At 36.8% G+C, this 26,519-nt stretch overlaps 1 protein-coding gene across 5 annotated transcripts in view; it reads left to right on the forward strand.

Annotated features, from left to right (window-relative positions):
• The window catches only part of LOC129721104 (axotactin), a 154,003-nt gene that overhangs the window by 102,496 nt on the left and 24,988 nt on the right, over positions 1-26,519 (forward strand). For all 5 annotated transcript variants that reach the window (XM_055673252.1, XM_055673251.1, XM_055673250.1 and 2 more), the window contains 6 exons: positions 9,292-9,511; positions 9,856-9,991; positions 16,911-17,195; positions 17,423-18,147; positions 18,701-19,566; positions 19,634-19,851. In XM_055673252.1, coding sequence (XP_055529227.1) covers positions 9,292-9,511; positions 9,856-9,991; positions 16,911-17,195; positions 17,423-18,147; positions 18,701-19,566; positions 19,634-19,851 — 2,450 coding nt within the window. The remainder of the gene's footprint in view (positions 1-9,291; positions 9,512-9,855; positions 9,992-16,910; positions 17,196-17,422; positions 18,148-18,700; positions 19,567-19,633; positions 19,852-26,519) is intronic.

Here is a 26,519-nt window from a genome sequence, read left to right on the forward strand (position 1 = left end):
CCAAATATATGGAAAAGCTCATTTTTAGTGCCTATTTTCAAATCTGGGCGTAAATCTGACATACGTAATTATCGTGGAATCGCTATTATCTCTTGCATACCTAAACTCTTTGAGGCAATTGTCAATGAAAAGATATTTGCTCAAGTCAAAAATCGAATAACTGACAAACAACACGGCTTCTTCAAAGGCCGCTCTACATCCACAAATTTACTTGAATTCGTAGATTACTCATTGAATTAGGAATTCATTGAATTAGGAATAATCTTAGATTCTAAACTTAATTTCATCGACCACTATAACACTATCATACACAAGGCAAACAACATGTTAGGGTTCATCAAACGCTTCTGCTACAATTTTCAAGACCCGTACACTATCAAAACTTTGTATATTGCCTATGTGAGGTCAATACTGGAATACTGTAGCATTGTGTGGTCTCCTCGTCCTGGCGTACATGAAGAAAGAATAGAATCAGTACAAAAGCAATTTCTACTATATGCTCTTCGTAAGCTAGGTTGGACCGCACATCGTCTTCCGTCATATGAAGCACGCTGCATGTTGATTGACATTCAAACATTAAAAGAACGGCGAGAGTACGCGATGGCTTCATTTGTAAACGATATCGTTTCGCAGAACGTTGACTCAGCAGTACTACTTTCTAAATTGAACTTTTATGCATCCATTCGACAACTTTGAAACCGTAGTTTATTTGCTCTTAACCATCATCGTACGGAATACGCAAAAAATGGACCTATAAATAGTATGATGAATTCTTATAATCAACACTGCGAAGCCATTGACTTTACGATGTCCCGGTATAAACTTAAAGAGTATTTCAAGTCCTTGAGGCTGAGGACACAAAATTAATTTGTTTTATGTTCGTGTATAGTTTAGAAATTATTGTAACCAATCTACATATATGATTGACGAAATAAATAAATAAATAAATATATATATATATATATATATATATATATATATATATATATATATATATATATATATATATATATATATATATATATATATATATATATATATATATATATATATATATATATATATATATATATATATATATATATATATATATATATATATATATATATATATATATATATATATATATATATATATATATATATATATATATATATATATATATATATATATATATATATATATATATGTATGTGTGTGTGTGTGAACGCTCTCCCAATCTCACTCGATTTTCTCAGAGATGGCTGAACTGATTTCAATGAAATTAATGGAAGGTCTAGTTGCCCTATAAGACCCTATTGAATTTTATTGTAATCTGATTTCTCGTTTAGAGGTTATGTATCAAAATGTAAAAATCACGAAACATAAATATCTCAGAAACTACACAACCGATTTGAAGAAAATTGGTTTCAAATTAACGGGCTACCTAAAAAACCCTTAACTTTTGAATTTTATGAAGATTGAACAGGTCAGAAGTTATGGAAAGAAACATGTTCTGTAGACTATTTAATCTCACTCATGTTTCTCAGAGATGGCTGGTCCGATTTTCATAAAATCAGTGTCATATGGAACGTCTTATTGCCCCATAAGACCCTTTTGAATTTTTTGCAAACGGATTATTATATTGCCTGTTATGTTTAAAAATGTGAAATCCAGCTATGAAAAGAAACATATTCCGAAGACTACTTGGACTCACTCACTTTCCTCAGAGATGGTTGAACCGATTTCCACAAAATTAATGTCAAAGGTCTAGTTGCCTCATAACACCCTATTGAATTTTATTTCAATATCTTAGAAACTACACAACCGATTTGAACAATATTGATATCAGATGGACGGGCTAGTTAAGGGTTAACTGATGAATTATGATTGAAAACGTGGTTTCAAAGTTTGGCTGTCCTATACGTTCCCTTTTCATTTGATTGTAATCAAACTTAAGCAACCGTTATGTTTTAAATTGTTAAAACAACGAAAGTCTAATATCTCAAGTATAACACGACTTATTTGAGCATAACTAGTGTCATACAAACGAGTCATCTCTCAAACTTACAAATAACAAACTTCATAAGAATTTGATATGCTGTTCAAAAGTTTTGGAAAGTAAAGAAATTCAAAGACTATTCAACACTATACCTGCTTTGATCAATATATATGGCATCAACATGATTTAAATGTAGTATCGTACTATTTGGACGTTCCCGGTATCGCTCGTGATGAAATTGTTCGAAATTAAGAGTCAATTCTTTTATTTCGCTATTTCTTAAGCACTAACATTACGTCAAATTTCATATTTTATACTTCAATTACAACGTCAATATTTTAGAACCCAAAGAGTAAATATACCTTTATTGGATTTAAGCATTCAAGTAAATCTATTTTACAAATAATAGGTTTGAATGAGAAAGGCTGAGTCTGACCGCTAGGTGGATTAATTTAGGTTTTTGAGTTCTCTCTTCGTTACTTTATCAATTCGGCCTCAGCTTTCGCGATAAAATTGTTTGTAGGAGTAGATCTTACGCTTCAGGTTTGCTTAGAAATCCTCGATGAAACGCAACTTGGGGACGTTGGGTGGGCTCGCCAACTTGAGTACCACATCGATATTCAGCCGCTCCATCACCTCCAACTATCGCTTTGAGTAATGGGCCGACTCCAGTTCCGGCTAAAACACCGCGTCGTTGGCCTTAGTGTTTTTTTTTTTTCACATCCCCTTCTCGCTGATGGTCAGCCACAGCCGCACCTTCTCGGCGAGCTAACCACGGTGCTCACTTCCTTCTTGGGGAAAATAAAATACGAAGTGCCCTGCCAGTCGTTGCCATCCAGACCTGTTTTACAAGTCTAGTCGTCCATCACCTCTCGCCACGTCGCAATTCGCCAGGAAAATCAACTTGACCATCTTATTCAGCCGCTGTATGTCCATGTTCGCCAAGTACTTTTTCACTGTTTGGCCGGTTACATCGACCTCCCGGCCAAGCGCACGCAGCGATGTGGCCATTTTTCCCTCGGCCTTCCTCTCCAGCATCTTTTAGAGCTTTTTGTCAATCAGGGCCGTCCGGAACCGGGCTTTCTTTCGATTTGTCCAATAGTGCCAAGATGATGTAGATGCCGAAACGGGCGTATTTAGTGTCCACGAACGGCCGCATGATCTCCGTTTTCGACGCGACGGGGTATCGTTCTTTGACCGCGCACACTTCTGAACGGAGTAATTTCACTGTTTCTCCATTACGGTTGGAGCTTGACTGATAGAGGGGTCAATTTTTTCTACTGACTCATGGCTTACAGCATGGCAAGTTTTGTACTTTATTCGGAAAAGTTTCTATGTATTTTATTGTGCTTTTTTAGGAATGTACGATTTAGTGATTAATTTACCTAGAAGTGATATGGATAATTTATTTTTTCAGCACAGTGAGATAGACAGCAAGTGTCTTCGAAAAAGTTGTGGCAAATGGTTTTACTAGCAACTTTGTCGAAGGTGTCGGATTTCTATCTCTTTTAAAAAAAAAAATATAAAAAGTTTTATATGCAAAGTTATAATTCTTGGCTTGGCTCTTTAGCTCGGCTACTCTTTTTTATTGTTTGCTTGCTTATTTCATTGCCGTGCGGCCATCGTTTTTTCTCTCAGGGGAAACAAGGTGTCTAGTATTGGGACTTTGTGCTGGCAAAGGAATATCGAAAAATAATATACTATTTCAGACTATGCAACGGAAGGTTGCAATTGATGTCTATTTGTTTATGGGAATGGAATTCTGTGATTATATCTGGTTTTAGAAAAGAGGCTACGGCATGACTGAGCTGGAACCTCACATAGGGACTTTCGAGAAAACGTAATTTTTGAGACATGCTGAGCAATTCTACAAAACAACGGGCAACCAATTTAATCGACCACATTTGGCTTGGCTGAAACTTCGCATAGACGTTTCTATAGACAAAAGATGCCATTTCATGCTATTGATTTAATTTCTTGGAACACGACTCATTTTTGAAGAGCTATTAAAAAATGCTGTTTGTGGAAGGTATTGATGATTACAAATAGTTTTAGAGCCAAAACGGTTTGCTTGATCGGTATGACGTCTTTGGTAAAGTTGTAGATAATAATTTTGTCTTTCCGAAAAACAATATACAATATACACTCCAAAATTATTTATTTTTTGAAAAAAAGTTGAAAGAAAAATTAAATATTAATCATCTAAAAAAGCTCGTTTTTCAAAATCTGATTTTTTTTATAAAAACTACAAAAGATTACCTAAACAATGGAACCAATCTGATCATGGAGAAATAAAAAAAAGTTATGATTTTTTGAAGAAAAAATAATAATTTTTTAAGGGGTGAAGTAATTATATTATTTAATTTGTTTTTCAATCTTGTTCTTCAAGCATGACTGTAGCAATCAAACAAACCATAGTTTATTTTGAAACCTTAACTAGACTACATAACATGATCAACCACTGCTCAGACCGCTGGCCTATAGGAACGTCTATGCAAAGTTTCATCCATAGCATAGCATAGCATAGCATTCGTAGTTGGTGCTAGCTACAATACTCTGTTTACGGAACAAATCATCTTCGTTCCTGAGCAGCAATAAGAAATTTGGGATCTAATTAAATGTTACTAAACAAAGGTCAGATGTCTCCAAAGAACTGTTACCGCCCTGGCCACGTCCTTGCAACTGTTGGGGAACGGAAAAAGAATGTTAGTCCAACATTTACTTGAGAGAACCGCAGAGAACTCTACGTGCTCTCATAAATGTTACATGAGATGGGAAATTTTAGTAGGAAAGCGAGACTCTGGGATACATCTGTTAGATGTTGCGGATCGACAATTGATTATATTAAAAGTATAAATTTTGAAAGCTAATAAGAGCTGAGGCTGTTGTGATTTACCGAATTTTTAGTTTAAATTGTATTTTATCAGTTGAAATTTTAAATTATTTATATAGCAATTTTACTATTTTATGTTTTGTGGTTATGGGTGAATGTTTACATAGACAGTTTAGTTATACGCTTATTATTATCCACCGATTTGACATAATTGTCATTGGTAGCAAATTAATCTTCAGACAGCCAGTCTAAAGGGATTTTAAAACATCATATACAGTCATACCTCGATATAAGGCAACCTCGATATAACGTAAGTTTTTAAGATGTATTGAAATTGAAAAAAAGGACACAGCAACTGTTTCTGGGGTAAAAATTGCTTCAAATATGTTTGTAGTAAGTTTTGAAACCAATTAAACCAATGCGAAAATTGTCTTAAATGGGCTTAAGAAAAGTTTAAAAGTAGGTTTTCACGAATCATTGAGTAACCATAAACAGTCTTGCAGTCAAAAGTCGAACGAATTTATACACTGTTAATATGATGTATACTTAAAGTCGAAATCAACTGACGACAAGGCCAAGACATGACTGCTGAAAGGTGAAACAATTTTCCAGTATACATGTGGACGACTGTACGGTGCTGCCATCCGAAAAATGATAATAATGTGTAATTATCGGCGCATCATTTAAAATTAAGCGTACCATCAGAAATTCCTGATAACCGCTATGAGCACGCTCTACAGCCAAGTTTTTCACTCTTGCCGAGGTTAATGAAGCAAAAATCGGGTGCCCCGGTGAACCTGACTATATGCATAATGGTTCTGAAACCTGGCTTGCGACATATCAAACTTTAAGTTTTGGTAGAATGGGACCTGAAAATAAATATAACTCCTCAATATAAACCCCCACTCTGACAGTCGAATTCACACTTTTCTTTTCGTACTTTGAAGTGCAAAAAATATGGCAATAGCATTAAACGCAAAAAATGACAATATCATTAATCTGCATGTTATCTTAAGCGTCGAGCTGACCAAACTGCTACACCTTTTTCATATACAATCTTGAATAGCACAACGATCGATGCACGTTAAATCGGTTTTGCTTATAGTGACAATTTTATGAGAATTTAAGTCATCAGATGACAGCACTAACCGTCGGAAATCGGTCGAGTTCAAAATGTATGAAAAATATGGAAGTTAGGTATCTTGTTCTAGTTATCTTTGATATCACGTAACTCGATATAACGTAACGCAAATAGAAATAAAGTTGCCTTATATCGTAGTATGACTGTATTTCCATTACAGCTAAACTGATAGTCGAATATTGTCAAATAAGACCCATGCAAACAAAGTCCAATGTTGTCCGAAACATACACCCAAACCTCTAAAAATTCATTCTAGTAAAAAAAAAGCTTATTTTCCCTCTACTCTCAACCGAAAATACATACAAAACAGATCTGTATCAATCTTCCCTTTACACGTTGATGATCAAAACAAAAAAAAATTCAGCGCCACCTACATGTCAAAAAACAATTGATTAAGTATATAGTATGTCAACACAAACAACTCAAGCAGAGAAAAAATCTAAAAAAATAGTATCACTTATCTCGCACAAAATCCTCCAAAGACTGCATATTTCGATAGCTCTGTTGTTTGGAATACCAACACTCGTAATTTTAGTAGATTTCACTATTTATTTTCTCGCAAAACACACTTTAAACAAAGAAATTACGTGGAGATAAGAGCGCGCAGAAACAATTGACCTTGTTGCCAGTTTTCTCCCACAGCCTTTCACGTCTATACAAAGTTTCATCCAAAAAAAAAATAACAATTTTGAAAAAAAATATTACAACTGGGACATTTTTTGTGAAACTGTCAATTTAAGTAAACAGCACGATTGTTGCACGGTAAGCGGTATCACTGAAGATAGCAGGAAAACACTCTATCTTTTATGTTGTTTCACTCCTATTTTTTCACTTCAATAATCTCAGCAACCGGTATCGAAAATAATTTGGGTTACTCTCTGCCAACCTGCCTTTCTTTCCAGCATTTTCGAAATTCACATTTTTTCATAAAATCCTGAAGAAAACCCCTGCCATGCTGCTGTGGAAACTCTTGAATTTCTTTAATATTTTTATAAAATGATTTTTGAAACGTTTTAGAATCATTCTATAACGATTATGATTCATATTTGTATAAAGTGAGAATCTTGAGCTTGAGCTTGAGCTTGGCGGCCGCACATTCCGTAGTTGCTGCTCCTTGATGGATCTGAGCTAGTGAAAAGTTGCACATAAAATTACGTATATGGCAACATGGGATTAATTTACCATCTTCTATGTACAAAAATTCAGTAGCTTCCGCTCCATAACGGTGCCGGCCACGTTCTTTTGGTCTTTGGGTTTTAGGTGAGGAGACCGACTTTACCTCTGCATCTCTACAACCGCGACGGAAAGGAACGGTTTGTCATATTTATAGCAAATGAGAATCGTTTTAATCTGTATTGCAAATCCTTTTAGATTATACTGAGAATTTGAATGAAATCTTTTTGGAATCATTCTGAACAATTTGAGAATCATCTATAAATTATGTTTTGAATCGTGTCAAAAATTTTCTAAAAACAACGTTATGTCATTTTTGAGCCAAACCATCTTCTAATCATTTGAGCACTATGCAAGAATTATTTGAAATGATTCCAAAATTTTTTCAGAACTATTCGAAAACCACGTTGAACTTGCTTCAAAATCGCTCCAAAGCATTGAATTATTCTCATAGGCATTTCATAATCATTCTTTCTCGTATTTGAGAATCACTCCCAAAATTACTCATTATTCATGAATAAATCTAGAATAGGATTTAGAATAAATCCGGAACTAGAAACATTTTGAAATAGTTCACAAATGATTTTAAAATCGTTTAAAAGTTCTTCTAGAATCATATTAGAATCATTATAAAATCGTTCGAGATGTTTTTCAATGTTTCTACAAGAATTTTGAAATATTCTGTTCTAAAAAAATTTCAGGCTCATTCCAGATTCATTTCAGACAAGTTATAAAATCATGCTGAAATAATTTAAGAATAACCTGAGAATCATTTTACAATCCATTCAGATTTCTTCATTTTATGATAATTTTAGAATCCTTTTATGATCGTTTCAGAACCATTTTAAAATTATATTTGATTGAATTTGCTGAACAGCACATTTGAATGAATTTCCGAATAATTTTAGAATTTGTATGTAAAATGATCTAAATTGTATAGTTTCAGTTGATCATTAATCACTGAACTATTCCAAGAACTATTCAAGACAATGTTAAACATTATTTCTGCATCTTTTTGGATTCATTTTTACAAACTTCAGAATTATTTTTGAATCTATTTGGAATTATTTTTGAATGGTTTTCAACTGTTTTGTGATTGTTTTAGTATTTTTCAGAATCATTTTGAAATCATTTTTTGATCTGTAATAGTTATTTCCAATAATTTCAGATCATTTTAACATTATTATTGATAATCATTTTAGTTCTTTACTGTCAAAAAATTTAATGTATTTTTTTTTTCAAATTAGTTCAGAGATATTTTGAATCACTTCATGATCATTTTATTCTAGAATCCTTTTGAAATTTAGAATAATTTAGGAATCTTTTTGGAATCATTTGGAAATCATACTAGAGTCCTTTTGAAATTAGACATATTTAAAAATTATTCTAGAATGATTTTAGGATTAGTCAAGAATCGCTTCAGAATCATTTTCCAATTAGTATTGGAATATAAATTACTTAACTTTACGTCCTCGCCGTTTTGTTTATATAGCAGAATGGTAAACAGTAACCGAAAAAAATTTTTTTTTCTTGTTAGAAAGTTCAGAGTCCTAATGAAACCGTTTGCATGCATTTAAAAGCAGATATCTGAAAAATCATTTGGATATATTTCCTCTTAATTATACTCTCTCAAACGACTTTTAACCTTACGTAACCTTACGTTAACCGTATTTTATATTTTATTGCTCATTAAATCATTATTCCGACAAAAGAGTACTTCCATAGAAATACAATAGAATTACGAGAGGTTAAACAGTCGTTGCTTCACATAAATACTCGATATAATACTGATATTTTTTTCTGAAAAGTATCAGTAAACAACTCATTAACAATACAGGTGCAAATTTCGATTAATTTTCCTCGTAAAGCCTCAAAATTCTCGTGGGAATAATGAACCGAACAATAAATACCGTGGTCCACTCAAAATCCATGAACAATAATGCCTCTTATATTGATAATAAACAATACCCGGAATCAGCTTCGAACAGATCCTTAAAAAAGGCGAACCTTTTACGCCATGACAAACTATCAGTCACTCGCTTTTCGCACAAACTCTTCTGGCCGCTTCATCCGTCCGTTGGTCAGCCAGCGCCGGAGCCTATCCAGGCTGCCGGCACTAACAACGAGGTGAACCTCATAAATTTTGTTTAATTAAATTTCCAGATTATGCCGTGAAATATCATTCCAATTTCGCACCCGTCTACCGCACGGTCTGCTGGTGTATCACAACGTCAAAACCCCAACCGGCGTGAAGCTCGACCCGTACGCTCTGTACGTCATCGTGGAGAAGGGCCAGCTCAAAGTGGTGCACGTGTTTGGTAACCACTCGACCAGCGTGACCGTTGGCGAGGGCCTCAACCGGGATGAGTGGCACAGTGTGATGGTGAGTATGCTTCACCAACCCCGGTGATGTTGCATACGGTACAAGGAGCGCTGGTTCGCACAAATATTTAGCCCCGGAGGTTATCCCTCGATGTACATATATCCCCATAAACGCACGTTTCCTTGTTCAGTAAGGCTACTGGTATACAAGCTTTATGCATGTCATACAGTATTAAAAACCATCCTCACTAGTTTTGTAAATTTTCGTCAAAACAGAAGAGAAAGACATCTCCAGTAGTAAAATCATAATTTTCATCATTTTAAATTATTAGAAACAACATAGAAAAGTCGTTTAGAGGTGTATCGAAATAATTTATCTCGATCCATTACATTTTTTCCGACCAGGTTCGAATCGATGTGCATGGAGCTCGACTAATAGCTCGGGTTGATAACCACAAGGAGGAAGTCTATCTGAAAGGATTAAATCATGAAACCAACTACGGCGTCTCCATAAACCTGATGTCAGTCGTACTGGTCGGAGGTAAGTTCAACTCCATCCATCTAGATCAAAAAGAAGGAGAACCTTCTGATATTCAACTCCTCACTGTCACCGGCTGAATGGCTTACTTCTGCAATCTACAAAATATTTCCACTATAAAGTTTTATTTCTATATGACAATTTTTTTCATATTTTTAGATAGGAAATGATGTTACATATTAGCCTTCAAACCAATTTCAATTTGAAAAATATATAATCATATAATAAACAAATTTTGTTACCGCAATCAAAATGGTGCTGATTGATATTAAATCCAATATTAATAGACAATAAATCTGCCTTCAAGGCGTCATCATGTGACCAATTCTGTAGTAACTAGCAAGCAAATCCTTCCTAAGGCATGTGCAAATGTTTACCTCTGGCCTCCAATTACGGTTATCCCTTCTTCTTGCATTGCATAGCGTCATGAGAAATTGACTGCTCCAACAGCCGTCGAAATAAGTCATAAAGTTTACCGATGAGCACAGCATAAACACTAAACGGTGCCGGCCGGTGGCGACGGATCGAAACGGAACGGGTTGTAAAGTTGAATCCGTTCTACTCTCCGTTGAGCGTTCACCTAGAAGATGCATCATCGAATTGGGTCAGTAACCGGAAGGTTTACGATATTGATGGAAATTCATAAAGCCATCCTTGTCGTTTACTATACTATCGTAGCAGCTTGTCCGAACTGGACCACTTCCGATGGCACTTTATTACTGGCAAATGGACAGAGAGGATGAATGTGACCGGACGCCGTACAAACCGATTGTAGTGACAAACTCAGTCAGGGCAAGAAATCTGTTTTAATAGCGTTGTCCATTCGCACTGATTCAATTGGTCAAGTCAAGATTGCTGACTGCTGAAAAGTTGTGAGACGTGAAACAGAACATAATGTAACTATCATATTACAGCACATTGGTCACACACACAAATTTGGATGTTAAAACATAATGACATTATTAAACGATGTCCAAATTTGTGTTATAGGATTTTACCAGACTTTTAGATGCAATCGTGAAAACTAAAAGCATCAATAAATAATAATACAAAAGATAGCTTAAAAGCATCTTCCTCAGTTTCCGGGTTGCTCTAAGGCTAAAAATACGGTTCCATCATCCTCACCACCTATCATTTGTAATATACGCCAAATTAATCTAAACCAAAGCACAGCCCTAGATCTTACAAAGTCAAGATAAACCTTATCCTTCCCGGAGCATCCTTGCTCTAAAGGAAACGGAATTCATCTAATCACGTTCAATTTATTACAAGAACATCAGTGTCGTTGTTCAACAACTTCAACAATCACCCAACGGTCGAATAAACGGTGTCATGTTAAAACCCTACACGGTTGAGTTGGACTCGAAACAAATAAGCTCTTAATTAAAGGAGCAGCTGCTAAACAAGTAGCTCAGAAGGATAAACTGATTACGTTCCTGGCGTACATCCGCTTAAAAGTGCTGCCAGGTTCTGCTTGCAGCAGGCTTTTCAGTGTTCTTCCACTCACCGTACGAGAAAAAGCTCCGATGGCTTCCGAGCAATAGTCATCTCCTGTGTCGGGGATGTTATAATAAGTATGTACGTGATAAAATCCGGTCACTTTTTCAAGTGGTCTTAGGTGGGATAACAGTCTCCAGCAGCCGGAGCGACGCCTAATGACGCAATTATGTAGGATGGCTTGCCCGAATATGTTCCGCTCTAAAGTGATGGAACGGTTTAATTTGTTTTAATGGGAAGCCTTCTGTTTGATGCCGTGCTTTTTCGGCCATTAAAAAGTACAAAGCTGTTCTTGTGTGACCCAGAGGACTTTTTAGAAGAAGCGGCCTAATAATGTTAACTATTTGTCAGCAGAAACATACTGAACATGAAAAAGTAGTCGATATCTACTAGATTAATAATTTGAATCATTCTCCTAATTACTCATATCACCCACTGAAAGAACAAAACAAACAATTTCGAAGGCAAAATGCTAAGAAGCCTAAAATTAAAAAAAATAAACAATCGATTTTTTCTGTGCTTTGATAGTGCCACAAAAAGCTCAATTAAAATTCGCAGATAATCTTCAAATGCATCATAAAGCTGTATGAAACGAATGCGTAACAATGCTTATTGGAAAATTCATCATCTAACGATAAAAATAATAATAATGCAAACAAAATGCAGAAAACGTCAGAAAAACGAAATTGAAAAAAGCAATGAAACATGTCTTAACCCAAATGCAGCGAAAATGATACAGCTTTATAAACGTCAAATATTGTATAACATAAAATAACATAACTAAACTGAGAAAAAAGAAACCAACAAACAAAAACCACAGCACAGAATGATTATGAAATTAAGCCCATCAAAATCCATCTGAATATATGTTACCTGCGATTAATTGAAATCATCGATTGAAGTTGGACAAATAGCAAATAATTTCTAGTGTAGAACTCATGGTGAGCTCACCAAAGACCAATAACGCAACGTAAGCCATGCTCAATGCAGATCAATTGAGGTGACGATTTTATGAACGTTAGTTTAAGACTTGCTACTACCAGAGACCAAGAAATTATCTGCATCATCTACAAAACTTTACGATCTGTGGATATTCGGCTTCTGGGAGACAACATATTTGAAAGCATATCATAACCGCAGTATCGGTAAACAAGAAAATCGAATAATTTCGTCACATGATAATTGTTTATCATACGGATTGCACAAATGAGAAAAAATGTTAGATTTTCTATAAAAAAAAGATAAAAATGAAGCCAGAAATCTTCGACAAAGTTGTAGACAGCGCCGACTTCAGGTATTCGGGAGCCCGGAGTAGGTATTTTAGTCCATGGAAGAGGGAGAGGTGCTAATGATAATGTCCACTTGGACACGGTATTTTTTCATATAATGGAAATCTGTCAAAAATTATATTGACCTACAACCACAATTCATCAGATATTCTGGGTTTAGAGCCGTTGCCAGTTATATTTTATGGTGTATTTGTGGTTTCTTCGTTTTTGTCTTGGGAAAGATTTTAGGTGAATGTTTGAATCAATTTCGGTTTTGCTCTTTTCTGCCATTTAAAAACTTTCTTTAACTGTAATGCCGAATTTGAACAATTTTGTCTTTAGCCTTTTCCTCTCGTAAGAATTAATTTGAACCGAATTTATTTTTGTCTGTTTTATTTTTGTTTTTTTTTTAACTATGTGGCAAAGACGCATAATCGAGGGCAAGGAATGCCGCCGTGGTTTCCGCAGTCCGAGCTGGTCGTCGACCCGCCGTCGGAAGCGGCGGCCTCTCGCACATATACGACTGTTCTACTGGTTTGCTAGGTCTGCTCAAACAAAGTTTAACTAAGGAAAGTTTAGTTCGAACAGCTAGTTAGGACAGCATTCTCTCGAACAGTGAGTTGGCCGATCTTCATCTTAAAGAGAAAAAGTTTTCTTCCCTCTTAACAACTGTGAGCTTACATTCAATGTGCATCACATCATCTGCTGTAGAGAGAGCGCAGAGTAATAGTTTCTCTGACGAAAAAAATGCTCTTAATTTGAAAGAGCAAAAACCCAGTGAAACTCTTGTAAATTGCTCATCCGCGCACGCAAGAAAAGTGAAATAAATACTCCGGCGATCAACTGAGCATTGCATTACCGTTCTCATTGCTCTAGGGTGCGGCAAAAACAGTATAAAATCGAACTTTCTGCAGAATACGCACCCATGGTGAGTTGTGAATCTTCCTATAATATTAAATTAGAAAACGGTTAGGTTGTGGCTTCAATGTGAACCTACATGTTTTGATATTTGGCCAACTTCTCTTTAAGTTAAGGAGAAGCTAACGAAAACTACTCCCTCTTAAACTGAGAGAGCAAACAAATTTTTACCCCTAACACGCGATGATTGAGAGTGAAAAGGAACTCTGCGACTGAAATACTCTACGCCTAAATGTGGATAATTACTCACTCTGTATGAGAGAAAGTCTAGTTCTCCAAGGGGTTTGGCAGGTAGAGATGGAAATTTGAGCAAAAATCAAGAGAACGGAAGAAGCCTGCTTGTGGCAGTATGCCTCGTATCCATTATGCTTCACATCCATTATGCCTCACATCCATTATGCCTAACATCCATATGCCTAGCATCTATATGCCTTGTGTCCCGTCCCCATTTCAAAAAATCGTCCATTATGCCTAACGTATTATGCCACGCGTCCGTATGCTAGGCGTCCGTATGCCGCGCGTCTGTATGCTTAACGGGGTGTCGTCTTTTGAAATAACGCGGATTATTTTTACGCGGTATCAAATAAACACAGTAAAAGTAAATCTAATAAAAAGTAGATAAAATGAAAAATCATTCGTAAGGTTTACGAACATAATATTTTCTGTATTTTTAATCTGAATAATGTATATTTTCAATATATTCGTTGCGAAATTTTTGTTTTTATCAAATAATAGACAATTTTGGGAAAAAGGAACAAAAATACTTGCATAATTGTATACCGATACGAGTCAAGGTCGTTGTGATTACCTTTTGATTAAGAAACGAAGGCTTAAGTATATGGCAAAATCATTATAAAAAAGTTATCTCTCTGATTTTCAAAGATTTTTCATTTTGGAAGCACTATAAACTCATTTTTTGTGTTTTCATTTTTCAAGCATATATTCGATTACATGTTACAATTTTTAATCGGATCTATTTATTGAATGGAGTTTTTCAAATCACGCGGTTTTTTATACGCGGATTTTTTCAACGCGGCACAATCAATCTTGTAAAAAAAGACCCCAGTGTATATTCATTGTAAGCTTTTTCTAGCCTTCAGAGACGATTTTCAAACATTTTGAGCTGAATTCAGAATTTCGTATTTTTTCTATTCTTTCAAATATATCGAAGTGTTTTCAAATGTTAAAAGCTGGATTTACGAAAAATTTTAGTAGTCAGATTAGTTTAGATAGAGTTCGAAACATTTGTATCTTGAGTTTGCTGTTTTTCTGGCTTATAGTTTGCATAGCATTTGAATTTCTTTGCTGGTTCGAAGAGAAGTTATTAAGAGACAGTTCGCGAGAGGCGTAACCGCAGGGTACTCTTCTGTTCTCCGATTGGGCTGAAATTTTCAGCATTTGTTTGTCTATTCAAGAAATTTCAATTTTGTTCATTGAGGTTAAGTGGGGTAAAACGGCCCTCAAGATAATATGTCCAAAAGGGTCTAAATTACAAAAAGTGCAACAACTCTTGCTAGACTAGACGGATTTAAAAAAAAATCTTTCTGTTTTGTTTTGTGAAGCAACTTTATAACTTTAATTTCATGTATAAACCAAGTGAGTTAAATCGGGTAAAACAGCCCTAGAAGGTTTTTTTTTCAACAACTGTCAAAATCGCTTGAATCACAATATTTCCTGCTAGACTTAATAGATTTTGATAAAAATTTAGATAATCACTCTTCCTTACCAGAAAATACGCCATTTGGGGTAAAACGTTCCCTGAGGATTTTTTCCTGAAAATGCCGTGAAAATCACTAAAACTGTAAGAACTCGGGTAAGACTTGATAGATTTGCTGAAAATAACTCTAACTAAATAAGAACTTTATTGGCAAAATGACAAAAGTGACAAATTAATGTTTATGACGAAAAAATTTTTTTTAAGAAGTCTTGGCAATTATCGGGGTGCTGTTTTATCAGCATTTTATAAAACAACTAAAAAGCTTTTATTTGGTTTCAAATCCAAATGCCCCATTTGGAAACTGACTGAGAAGTACTAAAGTTTTTCTAGACTTTTTCACTAAGTTTCAAGAAAAGCGATATGTAACCTTTTTAGTTTAAACTGGATGATGTTTTTGACGGGTAGCAACTAAAATTTTGGAATTTTGTGAGTATCTTTCACTCAACAACAAACAACGCTTGGAGAGAATCTCTCTTTCTCTCCTCTTTATGTCAGTATCTTTTGTTTCGTTAATACATGTTCAGTTCTGTTCAAAATGGCGTCGAAACAAGAACCCTTGTGCAATATAACTTTCTAACTGAACTACACTAAAATTTTGGCAAAAAGTAAACCAGCTAAAAAATCTCTTAATGCGGAATTTGTATAATTTCCTGCAAACGTCAACAATAATTCGCCAGGATGGTAATGGGGAACCGGCCAAAGTAATGAACAAAAGTGGACTTCGTTCTTCTTGTCCAAATCATAGTTTAAGTCCAGTGGTTTGACTATCAATCTAGATGAGTACCAGAACGTATGTTTGAATAAAATTTTCATGTATTTTGGCCGGATAAAAAACCAAATCCGTTACGGCAATAAACACAAACGTTTCTGAACAAATATTCGACCCCATTTGTACCCAACATACGGAAATCCAACGAATCTGCCTAAGTGTCGTCCAATCGAAGATTTCTTTGGGATTTTAAGTTCTATGTAGTGCAAAAATCACTGGAGAACAACGAACTGAAGGAGTTGTTTAGTAGAATTGCTTCGGTATCATGAAACAGCCGGTTACGGACCTTTCTGTTTGAGAGAAATTCGTAACCGGCTCATTTTTGTTGATGATGAATGTATCTTCATGAGAAATAGATCTGTTTTTCTAAAAGCCTACATATAGCTTTTTCATAGCAGTAGAATACAAATCCAAAATGATTTCATGGCTGTTTCTAATGAAGAGTAAGCATATCATCCATAGAGTATTTTGAACCGATTTTGTTAGTACTTGAAGCACATAGAGTTGATTTTAGTATTTCAAATGTGATCCTCAAAGTCCTCATTACTCGGTGTCCAGTTTGTGAATTTAAAGTCTTTTCTTATTTGAGACAGTGTTTCTCAATTGAGAAAAGACTGTAAACTCAAAAATAATGCTCAAATAAAACTCAAGCTTATAACAAAGAATGTTTTTCTAATCCTCCTTAGCTGATTCAATTTAGCAAGTTTAACTAACACACTTTTCTTCTGTAATTTTTCCCCCGCCGAAAAACAGGATTGAGTTCGGAGGAAAAACTGCACGGCGTCAAGTACATAATCGAGTCATTTGTCGGCTGCATACGGAACGTGGTCCTGAGCTCGGGAAAGGCCGCCTCGGACCTGCTACCCATCACCCCGCTGATTGCGACCAAGCATGAGAACGTGAAGGAAGGCTGCCGCAACAAATGCTACTCCCGGCAGAACCTGTGCTTCACCGGATCCCGCTGCATTAATCACTACTATGACATCTCCTGTGACTGCTTTGGCACGAAATACGAAGGCGAACATTGTGATATCTATAGTGAGTGCGGAATTATCGATGGAGCCCCAGGCTGCAATGTACCGCTAATTTATACCCCCTCCCTGCGCTAGGGTGGCCGCAATGAAATCATCGAATAAAATAATGTTTACCCAGCTACGATACACGGCGAGTCACCCTAACTGCCAGGCTCATACTGATAACCGAATCCTATCCATATATAAGTATGAGAATTAATCGCTCTTTTATGCATCCCCTCTTTCTTCCAGCCGCAACAGTATTAACGTTACGAGGCTCCAGCTATGTATCCTACCGGATCTACGACTGGAAGGACCGGGTGCACGCGCCCGTCACCAGGATCAGCATGATGTTTAAAACGAACTACGATGATTCGGCGCTATTTTACGCTAGTGGAGAATCGCTCAAACCACAATATATAGCCGTTTCGGTCAAAAACCACTCGGCGTACATCGAGATGGACTTTGGCGATGGCGTTATGACGGCCATACTCGGGCAGGACCTCACCAAGCACTACTGGCACAATCTGACAATCTTTCACGAGCACAACCAGGTCAAAGCGGTGCTGGATGACCACATGAAGATTATAGAGATTCCAGGGGAAATTCACAATCTTCTTTTTGATCCGGAAATCTACTTCGGAGGCGGCCCGAATCTTTCCAAGCGAAAGGGGCTAGCATCTAACAACAACTTTGTCGGCTCTTTGAAGTACGTGTTCTACAATGATGTGTCCGTCCTGTTTGAGTTGAAAAAGGGTAATCCCAAGGTGCACTACATCGGCGTACTGCAGGAGGAATTCCACGAAACGGAAGTGGATATTATTCCAATCACATTCTCCTACGCCAAATCCCACATCTGGTGGCCGATGAGCAACGAGGACGTTCTTAATTTGAAATTTGATTTCAAAAGCAGCAAGGCAACGGCCGTGTTGGCGTACAGTGAAGTACGCACCAGCGAAGGTCACGGCTTCTGGGAGGTAAGTAGGTTGGAACGATATTTATTCCCACCCTCTGGTTTTTCCCTCGATGGAATACCAGACGGGTTGATGATTCCCGGAAAAGGCTGAACAAGCAATCAGACGAAATGATATCATGGTTGAAATTGAATGTTCGTTATTTATCTCGATGCTGAATTCTTGGTAACGTTTTGTTTATGTTTGGATACACAAATACAACGCAACCAAAATGAGAAATTATTATTAATTGGTGGGATCAGATAGCAAATTCAAATAACTGGTCGCAAAGTTGATGATTTCGATTGTTATTATTATCTTCGATTGAAAACTTTATGAAACGTTGAGTAGTAATGGAGTTGAATAATTAAAAATATGCGAGAAAATTTTAGGTATACTTTCAAAGATTGATGGCCATGTAAAACCATAACCTTTTTAACAGCTTACTCTCTAAAAGAAAGCTCATGTGTGCATGTGTGTTGTAGCTTAGGTCTTAATATTCAACCAAGCGCAAATTCCTAATATCTTTCAATCAACCCTGCCTCGTCCATAACAACAAACAAACACACACACGCAGATAAGACTCGCTACCGACCGGTTGAGCTTCGACCTGTGTCCGGACGTGACCAGCAACATCACCCACACCACCTACATCCGGATCGACAATCCGACCTCGTGGCACGCAATCCATCTGACGTACGAACGGAACGAGATTAAATTTGTGGTCGACTTTCGGCACGCCGTCACGCAGATGTACGGCCTCTCGTTTAACGTCGGCGATAAGCTCATCATCGGAAGCAGTCTGAAAGCGGCCGCATCCGGTCTGGTCGGTTGCCTGCGGGATCTGAAGATTAATGGGGTGGAAATCGAGCCAAGGTTCCTGGTCAAGAGCGAGCGGGTGGTCGGTGACGTCTCACTCGATAACTGTAAATACGTCGACCCATGCAAGAAGCCCAATACCTGCGAACATGGTGGAAAGTGTTCGGTTAAGGATGACGGCATCATTTGTGACTGCAAGGATACCGGTTATATTGGGAAAAATTGTCACTTTACCAACTTTCGCAAGACATGCGAGGAGCTTGCGTTGCTTGGCTATTCCAAGTCCGACGTGTACTCGATTGACATCGATGGGAACGGTGTGTTCCCACCGGCTCGGGTCAAGTGCGACTTCCAGAGCTTAGCGAACGCCACCAAGACGATTGTGGAGCACAACTTACCTTCGCAGGTGGATGTGCGGTCATACGATGATGAAGATTTTAGTTTCAACATCCAGTACAGAGAATTTAGCGCTGAGATGTTACAAGAGCTGATTTCCCACTCGTTATATTGCACTCAGTACATCAAGTACGATTGTATCAAAGCTCCACTAGAGCTGCACTCGTCAACGTGGTTTAAGTCTTCGAACAATAACAACACGGTGGACTCGCTCGGAGAGGTTAAAAGGTTTGAAATTGTACTGATGACATAGAAATACAGTTAATTATTTTTAATTTTTTTTTCGTTATTTTAGAGGAAGTTGTCCATGTGCGGTCAATCGAAACTGTGAGGATCCCAATAATAGCTGTAATTGTGATGCTAGTTTAAATCGATGGCTGTCGGATGAAGGCTACTTTAAAGAGCCACCGAATTTGGGAATCACTCAGATGTATTTTCTGCAGCAGAAGGAATTGCTAGACGATGAGTCACAAGGCAGAATCACGCTTGGGCCACTTGAGTGCGTCGAAACCAGTAAGTTTTGAACGTATTTTAATTATAAATTGTACGGAAAAAAATCTCTAGCAGTTTCATAAAGTTCGTAAACAGAAATTCAACATTAAAGCTCAAGTAAAGTGCTTTTTCATACTAATGAAATTGCAGTTTGGTATTAAAAATAAAAAGATCATAAAAACATCGCGCCATGGACCAAATCAAATTTGTTTATTCAATTCCATTTTTACAAAATTAAATTATGCTTAACTTTTGGACAAAACAATACATTAGATGAAGCAAATACTTTTTATATTTGGAACGAATCTTTTTTTAAATTTGGCCTCTAGCTAATGAGCATTTCCACATAAAATAGGTACCTAAATGACAAAACATGAGTTTTCTGATTTGAATGAAACTTAACTTTTCCACAGGGATTTGGCTTGTTGTGACTCAAGCATTATTTATTAGAAGGGTGTATCAGTTTTAGTTGCTGAAATCTTCGAAAAATCTCTAAACTTCAAAGTCTGTGAACAAGTTTTGGAAAACTTATTTATAAACTTGAATTATTTTATGAACTAAGAAAAACTTAACACTCTTTTTATCATAACAAAAGTTTTGAACTAAATTTGCAATACCAAAGCATTTCTATTTTTTTTTTTATTTTTCAATGTTAGCCATCTGAAATTGACATTATTTAGAAACTTCTAAAATGTTTGTTGCAATATGAAGCAAATATCTTCGGAGCTGAAAATTATACACATAGCAAAACTAAGAAGTTCTAGTGAAAATTATTACAATAGAAGCTGACGGTGAAATCCTAACCAACACAGAAGGATTTTCTGAGGCGAAAAATCTCTGGGATCACGCCATCCATTTTTTGAGGAAGTAAAGCCGTTGGCGCCGGTCCGTTAATCAGAGGGTCGTAAGTTAGGCACAACAACAGTGACGGAGCTAGACCGACGGAAAATAAGCGAGTATAAAAAAAAACAACGCAATTTACCTACCTAGATGCCTCCCTCATTTTATATATGCCGCACACAGTAAAAGAACTGTAGTGAGCTCTGTTCTCATGTATGTAGAAAAAAGCTAGTTTTCATGTATGTAGAAAAAAGAGTTTGAATATGCTTATTTAATAACGCTTAAAATAGTATCGTAAAAGCAGAAAAAAATCACTTCGGGTTAGAATCTCCGAAGATGTACTGAATATCTTAAACACATCGTCAACGCCAAGCTCTTTCAGCAACAATGATTCGATATTGAGGAGAGCTAGATTTGGTAAACGGCTGGGCAGTGCTTTTTAACAGTTCACCCGTACTAGTTAGAAGAAAATAGACCCCAGTGTGGTTCAAGGCATATTGCCCTATTCCTACCTCCACGTGGTACCAACTGGGATACGAGCAACCAAGGAAAAACCGGTAAACCGGTGGGGTAGTTGTTCTCCTAGAGAGCAGCTTGTCTGCGCGTCTACCCCACAGGCTAGGGGCGGCTCAAACAGCGACTGATCCGGACCGGATGGTTGAACTATGAAATGCGGTGTCTCGCCAGCTACATCCATGGCGGCAGCTCCGTCGCGAGACTAGGTATCGCAGCCCTAGTGAGGCAGCATACTAAAATAAACATACTACGGAGAATCAAGAATTCAAAACGAACCGGAACAATCGGCAATGACCCAGCCGACGAAATAAGGACGACGATTAGAAGCTGAGTACATGTAACAGTAGATCGCTTAACGACCCGGATGTCGACCGAATTCTGCTGGATCAGCTAGAACCCCGCCACTTCGACATCGTCGCGCTCCAGGAGCTTTGCCTGAAAGGAGAGAAGGTACGGTGGATTTGACGCCGCAAGGCACAGTACCACCAAAGCGGCAGGCAATCAGCGACAGGTTGTGTTTGTTGAGAGTTAAGAGCCGGTTCCACAACTACACTATTCCCGATGTGCACTGCCCTCACGAAGGAAGAGCTGATGCAGGGAAAGAAGCGTTCTACGCACAGTTGGAGAAACTCTACGATAGCTGCTCGCGTAGAGATATCAACATCGTCGTTGGGGACATGAACGGAAGGATAGCCTTATATAAGCCGGTTATCGGCCCGCACAGCCAAAGTCACTTCTTTCCTCGACCAACGTACAGCAAAACAAATTGACCACGTTCTCAACGACGGCCCGTTCTTCTCAGACATTACAAACGTACGCACCAATCATGGTGATGATCGGACATGACCACTTCGATACAAAAAACTACAAAACCCTGATAACCGGTAGTCGTCTTTGGAAGTCCTTTTGATATTTTCGAACAGAAGGTGCCTATCGGCGAACAGAAGGTGACTATCTACAGAGGAGCACAAGCGGACGACGGATAATGGCTACAGCGCATGAACCATGAGTTACAATCGCTGCTTGGAGAGAACCCCATTGCACACCTGGCGAAAGACAATAGGTTGCGGTGGGCCAGTCACATCTTAAGAATGCCGGACGACAACCATGTGAAATCACTTCTTTTCAGCAACCCTACCGGCACAAGAAATTAAGGGGCGCAGCGTGCATGATGGCTCGACCAGATCGAAAGAGACTTGCGAGTGATGAGACGTCTGGGAACTGGTGAAGCACAGCCCAAAACCGAGTAAACTTGTGACTTCTTGATACAGCACGAGTTACTACAGCTCTCGTCTGACTGGTAAAGTGAGTAAGAGAGCAAGGGTTGAGAATCGATCCTGGGTGCAGAACTAGTTCTTAGCCAATGAATGACGACATCTCAATTTGTGTTGATTTTGATGCTCTGATAAGTAGTATGGAATGTAAATATATTGAATACAATCATTCTCTGGGAAATTCTAGGGGGGGCTAAACACGTTCTATGGGGCCCCCCCGTAGTTGCGCCCATGGTAATAACTTTTTGTGTGAGAAAGCCCACACCAGTTTATTATCTCTCTGAAGAAATTTCAGATTTCACCGGGGTGTTTTTTTTTGCATGCTCCTAAGATACACATGTTTCGCTACTCTCTTCGCTGGTTTCAAGAGCAGATATTAAAGTTTTTGCATCGACTAATATGAGATCAACCTTTCAGTTCTTTATTTTTTAACAAAAATTCCCTGCAACATTGATTTTGGTCTCCTCCAACTTCGGAACCATTTACAGCAAAGTTTTTTAATGTATTTCTCTGGTGCGTTTCTCAATTCTCTTTGGCCTAATTCTGACTGAATTCATTTCATTCATGGCTTGGTCTAGAGTGTTTTAAGCTGAATCTGGAATTATTTTTGTTATTTTTTTGCTGGGATTATTTATATCTAATCCCTAAATAAACTACAAAAACAAACATTTTTCTTTTTTCTTTGTAAAAACCTAAATTAATCCACCTAGCGGTCAGACCCAGCCTTTCTCATTCAAACTTATTATTTGTAAAAATAGATTTACATGAATGCTTAAATCCAATAAAGGTATATTCACTCTTTGGGTTCTAAAATATTGATGTTGTAATTAAAGTATAAAATATGAAATTTGACGTAATGTTAGTGCTTCAGAAATAGCGAAATATAAGAAATGACTCCTAATTTCGAACAATTTGATCACGAGCGATACCGGGAACGTTCGAATAGTACGATACCACATTTAAATCATGTTGAGGCCATATATATTGATCAAAGCAGCTATAGTGTTGAATAATCTTTGAATTTCTTTTCTTCACAAAACTTTTGAACAGTATATCAAATTTTTATGAAGTTTGTTATTTGTAAGTTTGAGAGAGGGAACGTATAGAGTAGCCAAACTTTGAAACCACGTGTTCAATCATAATTCATCAGTTAACCCTTAACTAGCCCGTTCATCTGATATCAATATTGTCCAAATCGGATGCGTAATTTTTGAGATATTGATGTTTCGTGATTTTTACATATTGATACATAACCTCTAAACTAGAAATCAGATTACAATAAAATTCAATAGGGTCTTATGGGGCAACTAGACCTTTCATTCGCAATTGATTTCATTGAAATCGATCCATCTCTGAATCGAGCCATCTCTGAGAAAATCGAGTGAGATTGGGAGAGCGTTACACACACACATACAGAAAATGCTCAGCTCGTCGAACTGAGTCGAGTGGTATACGACATTCGGCCCTTTTGAACACTTTTATACCTTTAGTTTTTGCAGTTTTTGCTATACCTTTCTAGGAGAAAGGCAAAAAGTGAAATGATAGCAATGACTTTTAATTTCAACTTCAATCCCGAGCAAGGCCGCAAACATTGAAATAGTACAATATTAAATTTAAATGATGTTGAGGCCTCATATTTTGATCGTAGCTATAGTTTTAAACATTCTGCGGGTTTCGTTTCTTTCTATAACTTTCAAACCACATGTTTAAACATTATGAAATTCGTTGTTTAAAGGTTTGAAAGCCCATTTATTTGAATTCAACTATGTTCATAGCTTCTGACATATAAGAGCGTTTTTCACATTCTGACGCAGCGCCAAAACTAAAAGTTTGATTAGAATGAAATTTAATAGCAACCTAAGCGGCAAATAGACCCTTCATTTGACACCAAGATAGAAAGAATCGGTCAGACTATCTCTGAGAAAAGTGAGTGCACATACACACGTACACACCCACACACAAACATATACACCTATACATGCATATATGCAGAAAATGCTCGATTCGTCTAACTGAGTTGAGTAGTATATGACATTCGGCCATTTCAATCATTTTTCTACCTTTTACTAATTAAAAGTGATCGTTAGGAGAAAGTCAATATGTTTACTTTCATTATGTGATTTAACGTTTTTATGAACAACGGACACAGTTACAATCCGATTGCAATGAAATTCAATAGCAACCTATGGGGCAACTAGACCTTTCATTTGACACTAATTTTGTGAAAATCGGTTCAGCCATCACTGAGAAAAATGAGTGAGTTAAAACAACCCCAGGATAACTTTTCTTTTCATAACTCTAGAACCATATGTTCTACATAACGAAATTCAAAAGTTAAGGGTTCTGGGGACAGCCCAATCATTTGAAACCAGTTTTATTGAAATCGGTTGTGTGGTTTCTGAGATATTGATGTTTCGTGATTTTTACATTTTGATACATAACCTTTAAACTAAAAATCCGATTACAATGAAATTCAATAGCAACCTATGGAGCAACTAGACCTTTCATTTGCGCTTCTAAAATGACGTTTCAGACACCCCCGTCACACGTTACGTCCATCTTCAAATTTACCGCCATGTATCGACCGCAGAACTTTACGCTCAAAAACTCCGAGCACTCGTCGATCAGCTTCCTTCAGCGTCCATGCTTCATGTCCGGTAAAGGACAACCGGAAGTATCAGCGTCCTATACAGCGCTAGTTTAGTGTGAGTTTGCAAACTACGGGAACTTAGCTGGTTACGTAGTCTGTAGAAGGCCCTGTTTGCAGCTGCACTGTCGTTTAACTTCACGGCTCATATCGTTGTCACATGTCACAAGCGTACCAAGATAAAAAAAAAACTCATCAACCACTTCAAATCAATATTATAAATTAAATATCTCAAAAAACTTATTTGTTTAAAAATATTTTTTTCCTATGAAAACTACACAATACTATTTGCAACTAAATTTGATAGCTGATCAAACTTGGAGAAATGAAAAATAAAAAAAATTGAAATTTATCAAAAAACGATTTTGTTACAGTGTAAACTTTTTTTCTTTACGGACAAAGCTATAATCAACAACTATTCCGACGACAGTATACCGATCAAACAAACCGATTGGCTTTAAAAAATATTTTTTTCATTAACAGGTACTCAGTTTAGTCAATTTGATTTACATATAAGTTCATTGTGTTGACGGGAAATCTAACTTCAGGAGTTTTTCTTGAGCCCTAGTCTCTTCGGCGAAGTTGTCGATGATAATTTCGACCTTGCAATATAGAAAAAATAATTCTCGAAGTTCAGTTCAATCTCAAGATTTAGTTAATATAGTGTAATTTTGTAAAAGAAGCATTTTTTCTTAATATTCAATTATTATAAATAACAAATAATATTTGTGAGTGTTTTTTTTTATAAGTGTATATTTTTTCTAGAAGAGCATAACCAGTGTCTGTAAATTTGCCAAAGACATTATACCAATCAAACAAACCGTTCTGGATCAAAGATTTTTTTCTTTGTTTTGGAGAACTCTAACTTTTTTCTCGATTCCTAAATTTTCTGTTTCTCGCTGAAATTGATGGGTGTTTCATGAACAGACAATAAGTATTTTTTGTAGTTTCTGTATAAACGAATATAGTTTTCAAATAATACATTTCTGTTGAAAAAATAATTTTTCATGGCGTATATTTTTTCGAAAAAGCGAAATTGAAATCTACAACTTTGCTGAAGACGTCACGCCGATCAAACAAACCATTCTGGCTCTTAGAATATTTGTGATCATCAGTATTTTTTACAAAAACCCTTTTCACAAATTAATCGCAATTCAAAAAAAAAAAAAATACTAACAGCACAAAGTGACAGTACAAAGTTTCAGCCAAATTGAAATGATAATTAAAGAAATAATCAAATTGGGATTTTTAATGCAATGACTCTTCTACTCGTATTCTGCGAACCACGCGGTTTATTTTTGCGCGGTTGTTTTCTCGCGAATTTCATATGGTAATTTACGCGAGATTTTTACCACGGAGTTCATGCGTTCATGTTGTTTCCCTCAGATTTTAAATTCACGCGGGGTTCCCAG

Source organism: Wyeomyia smithii, chromosome 2 (genome assembly GCF_029784165.1).
Source record: "Wyeomyia smithii strain HCP4-BCI-WySm-NY-G18 chromosome 2, ASM2978416v1, whole genome shotgun sequence".
NCBI classification, from domain to species: Eukaryota; Metazoa; Arthropoda; class Insecta; order Diptera; family Culicidae; genus Wyeomyia; species Wyeomyia smithii.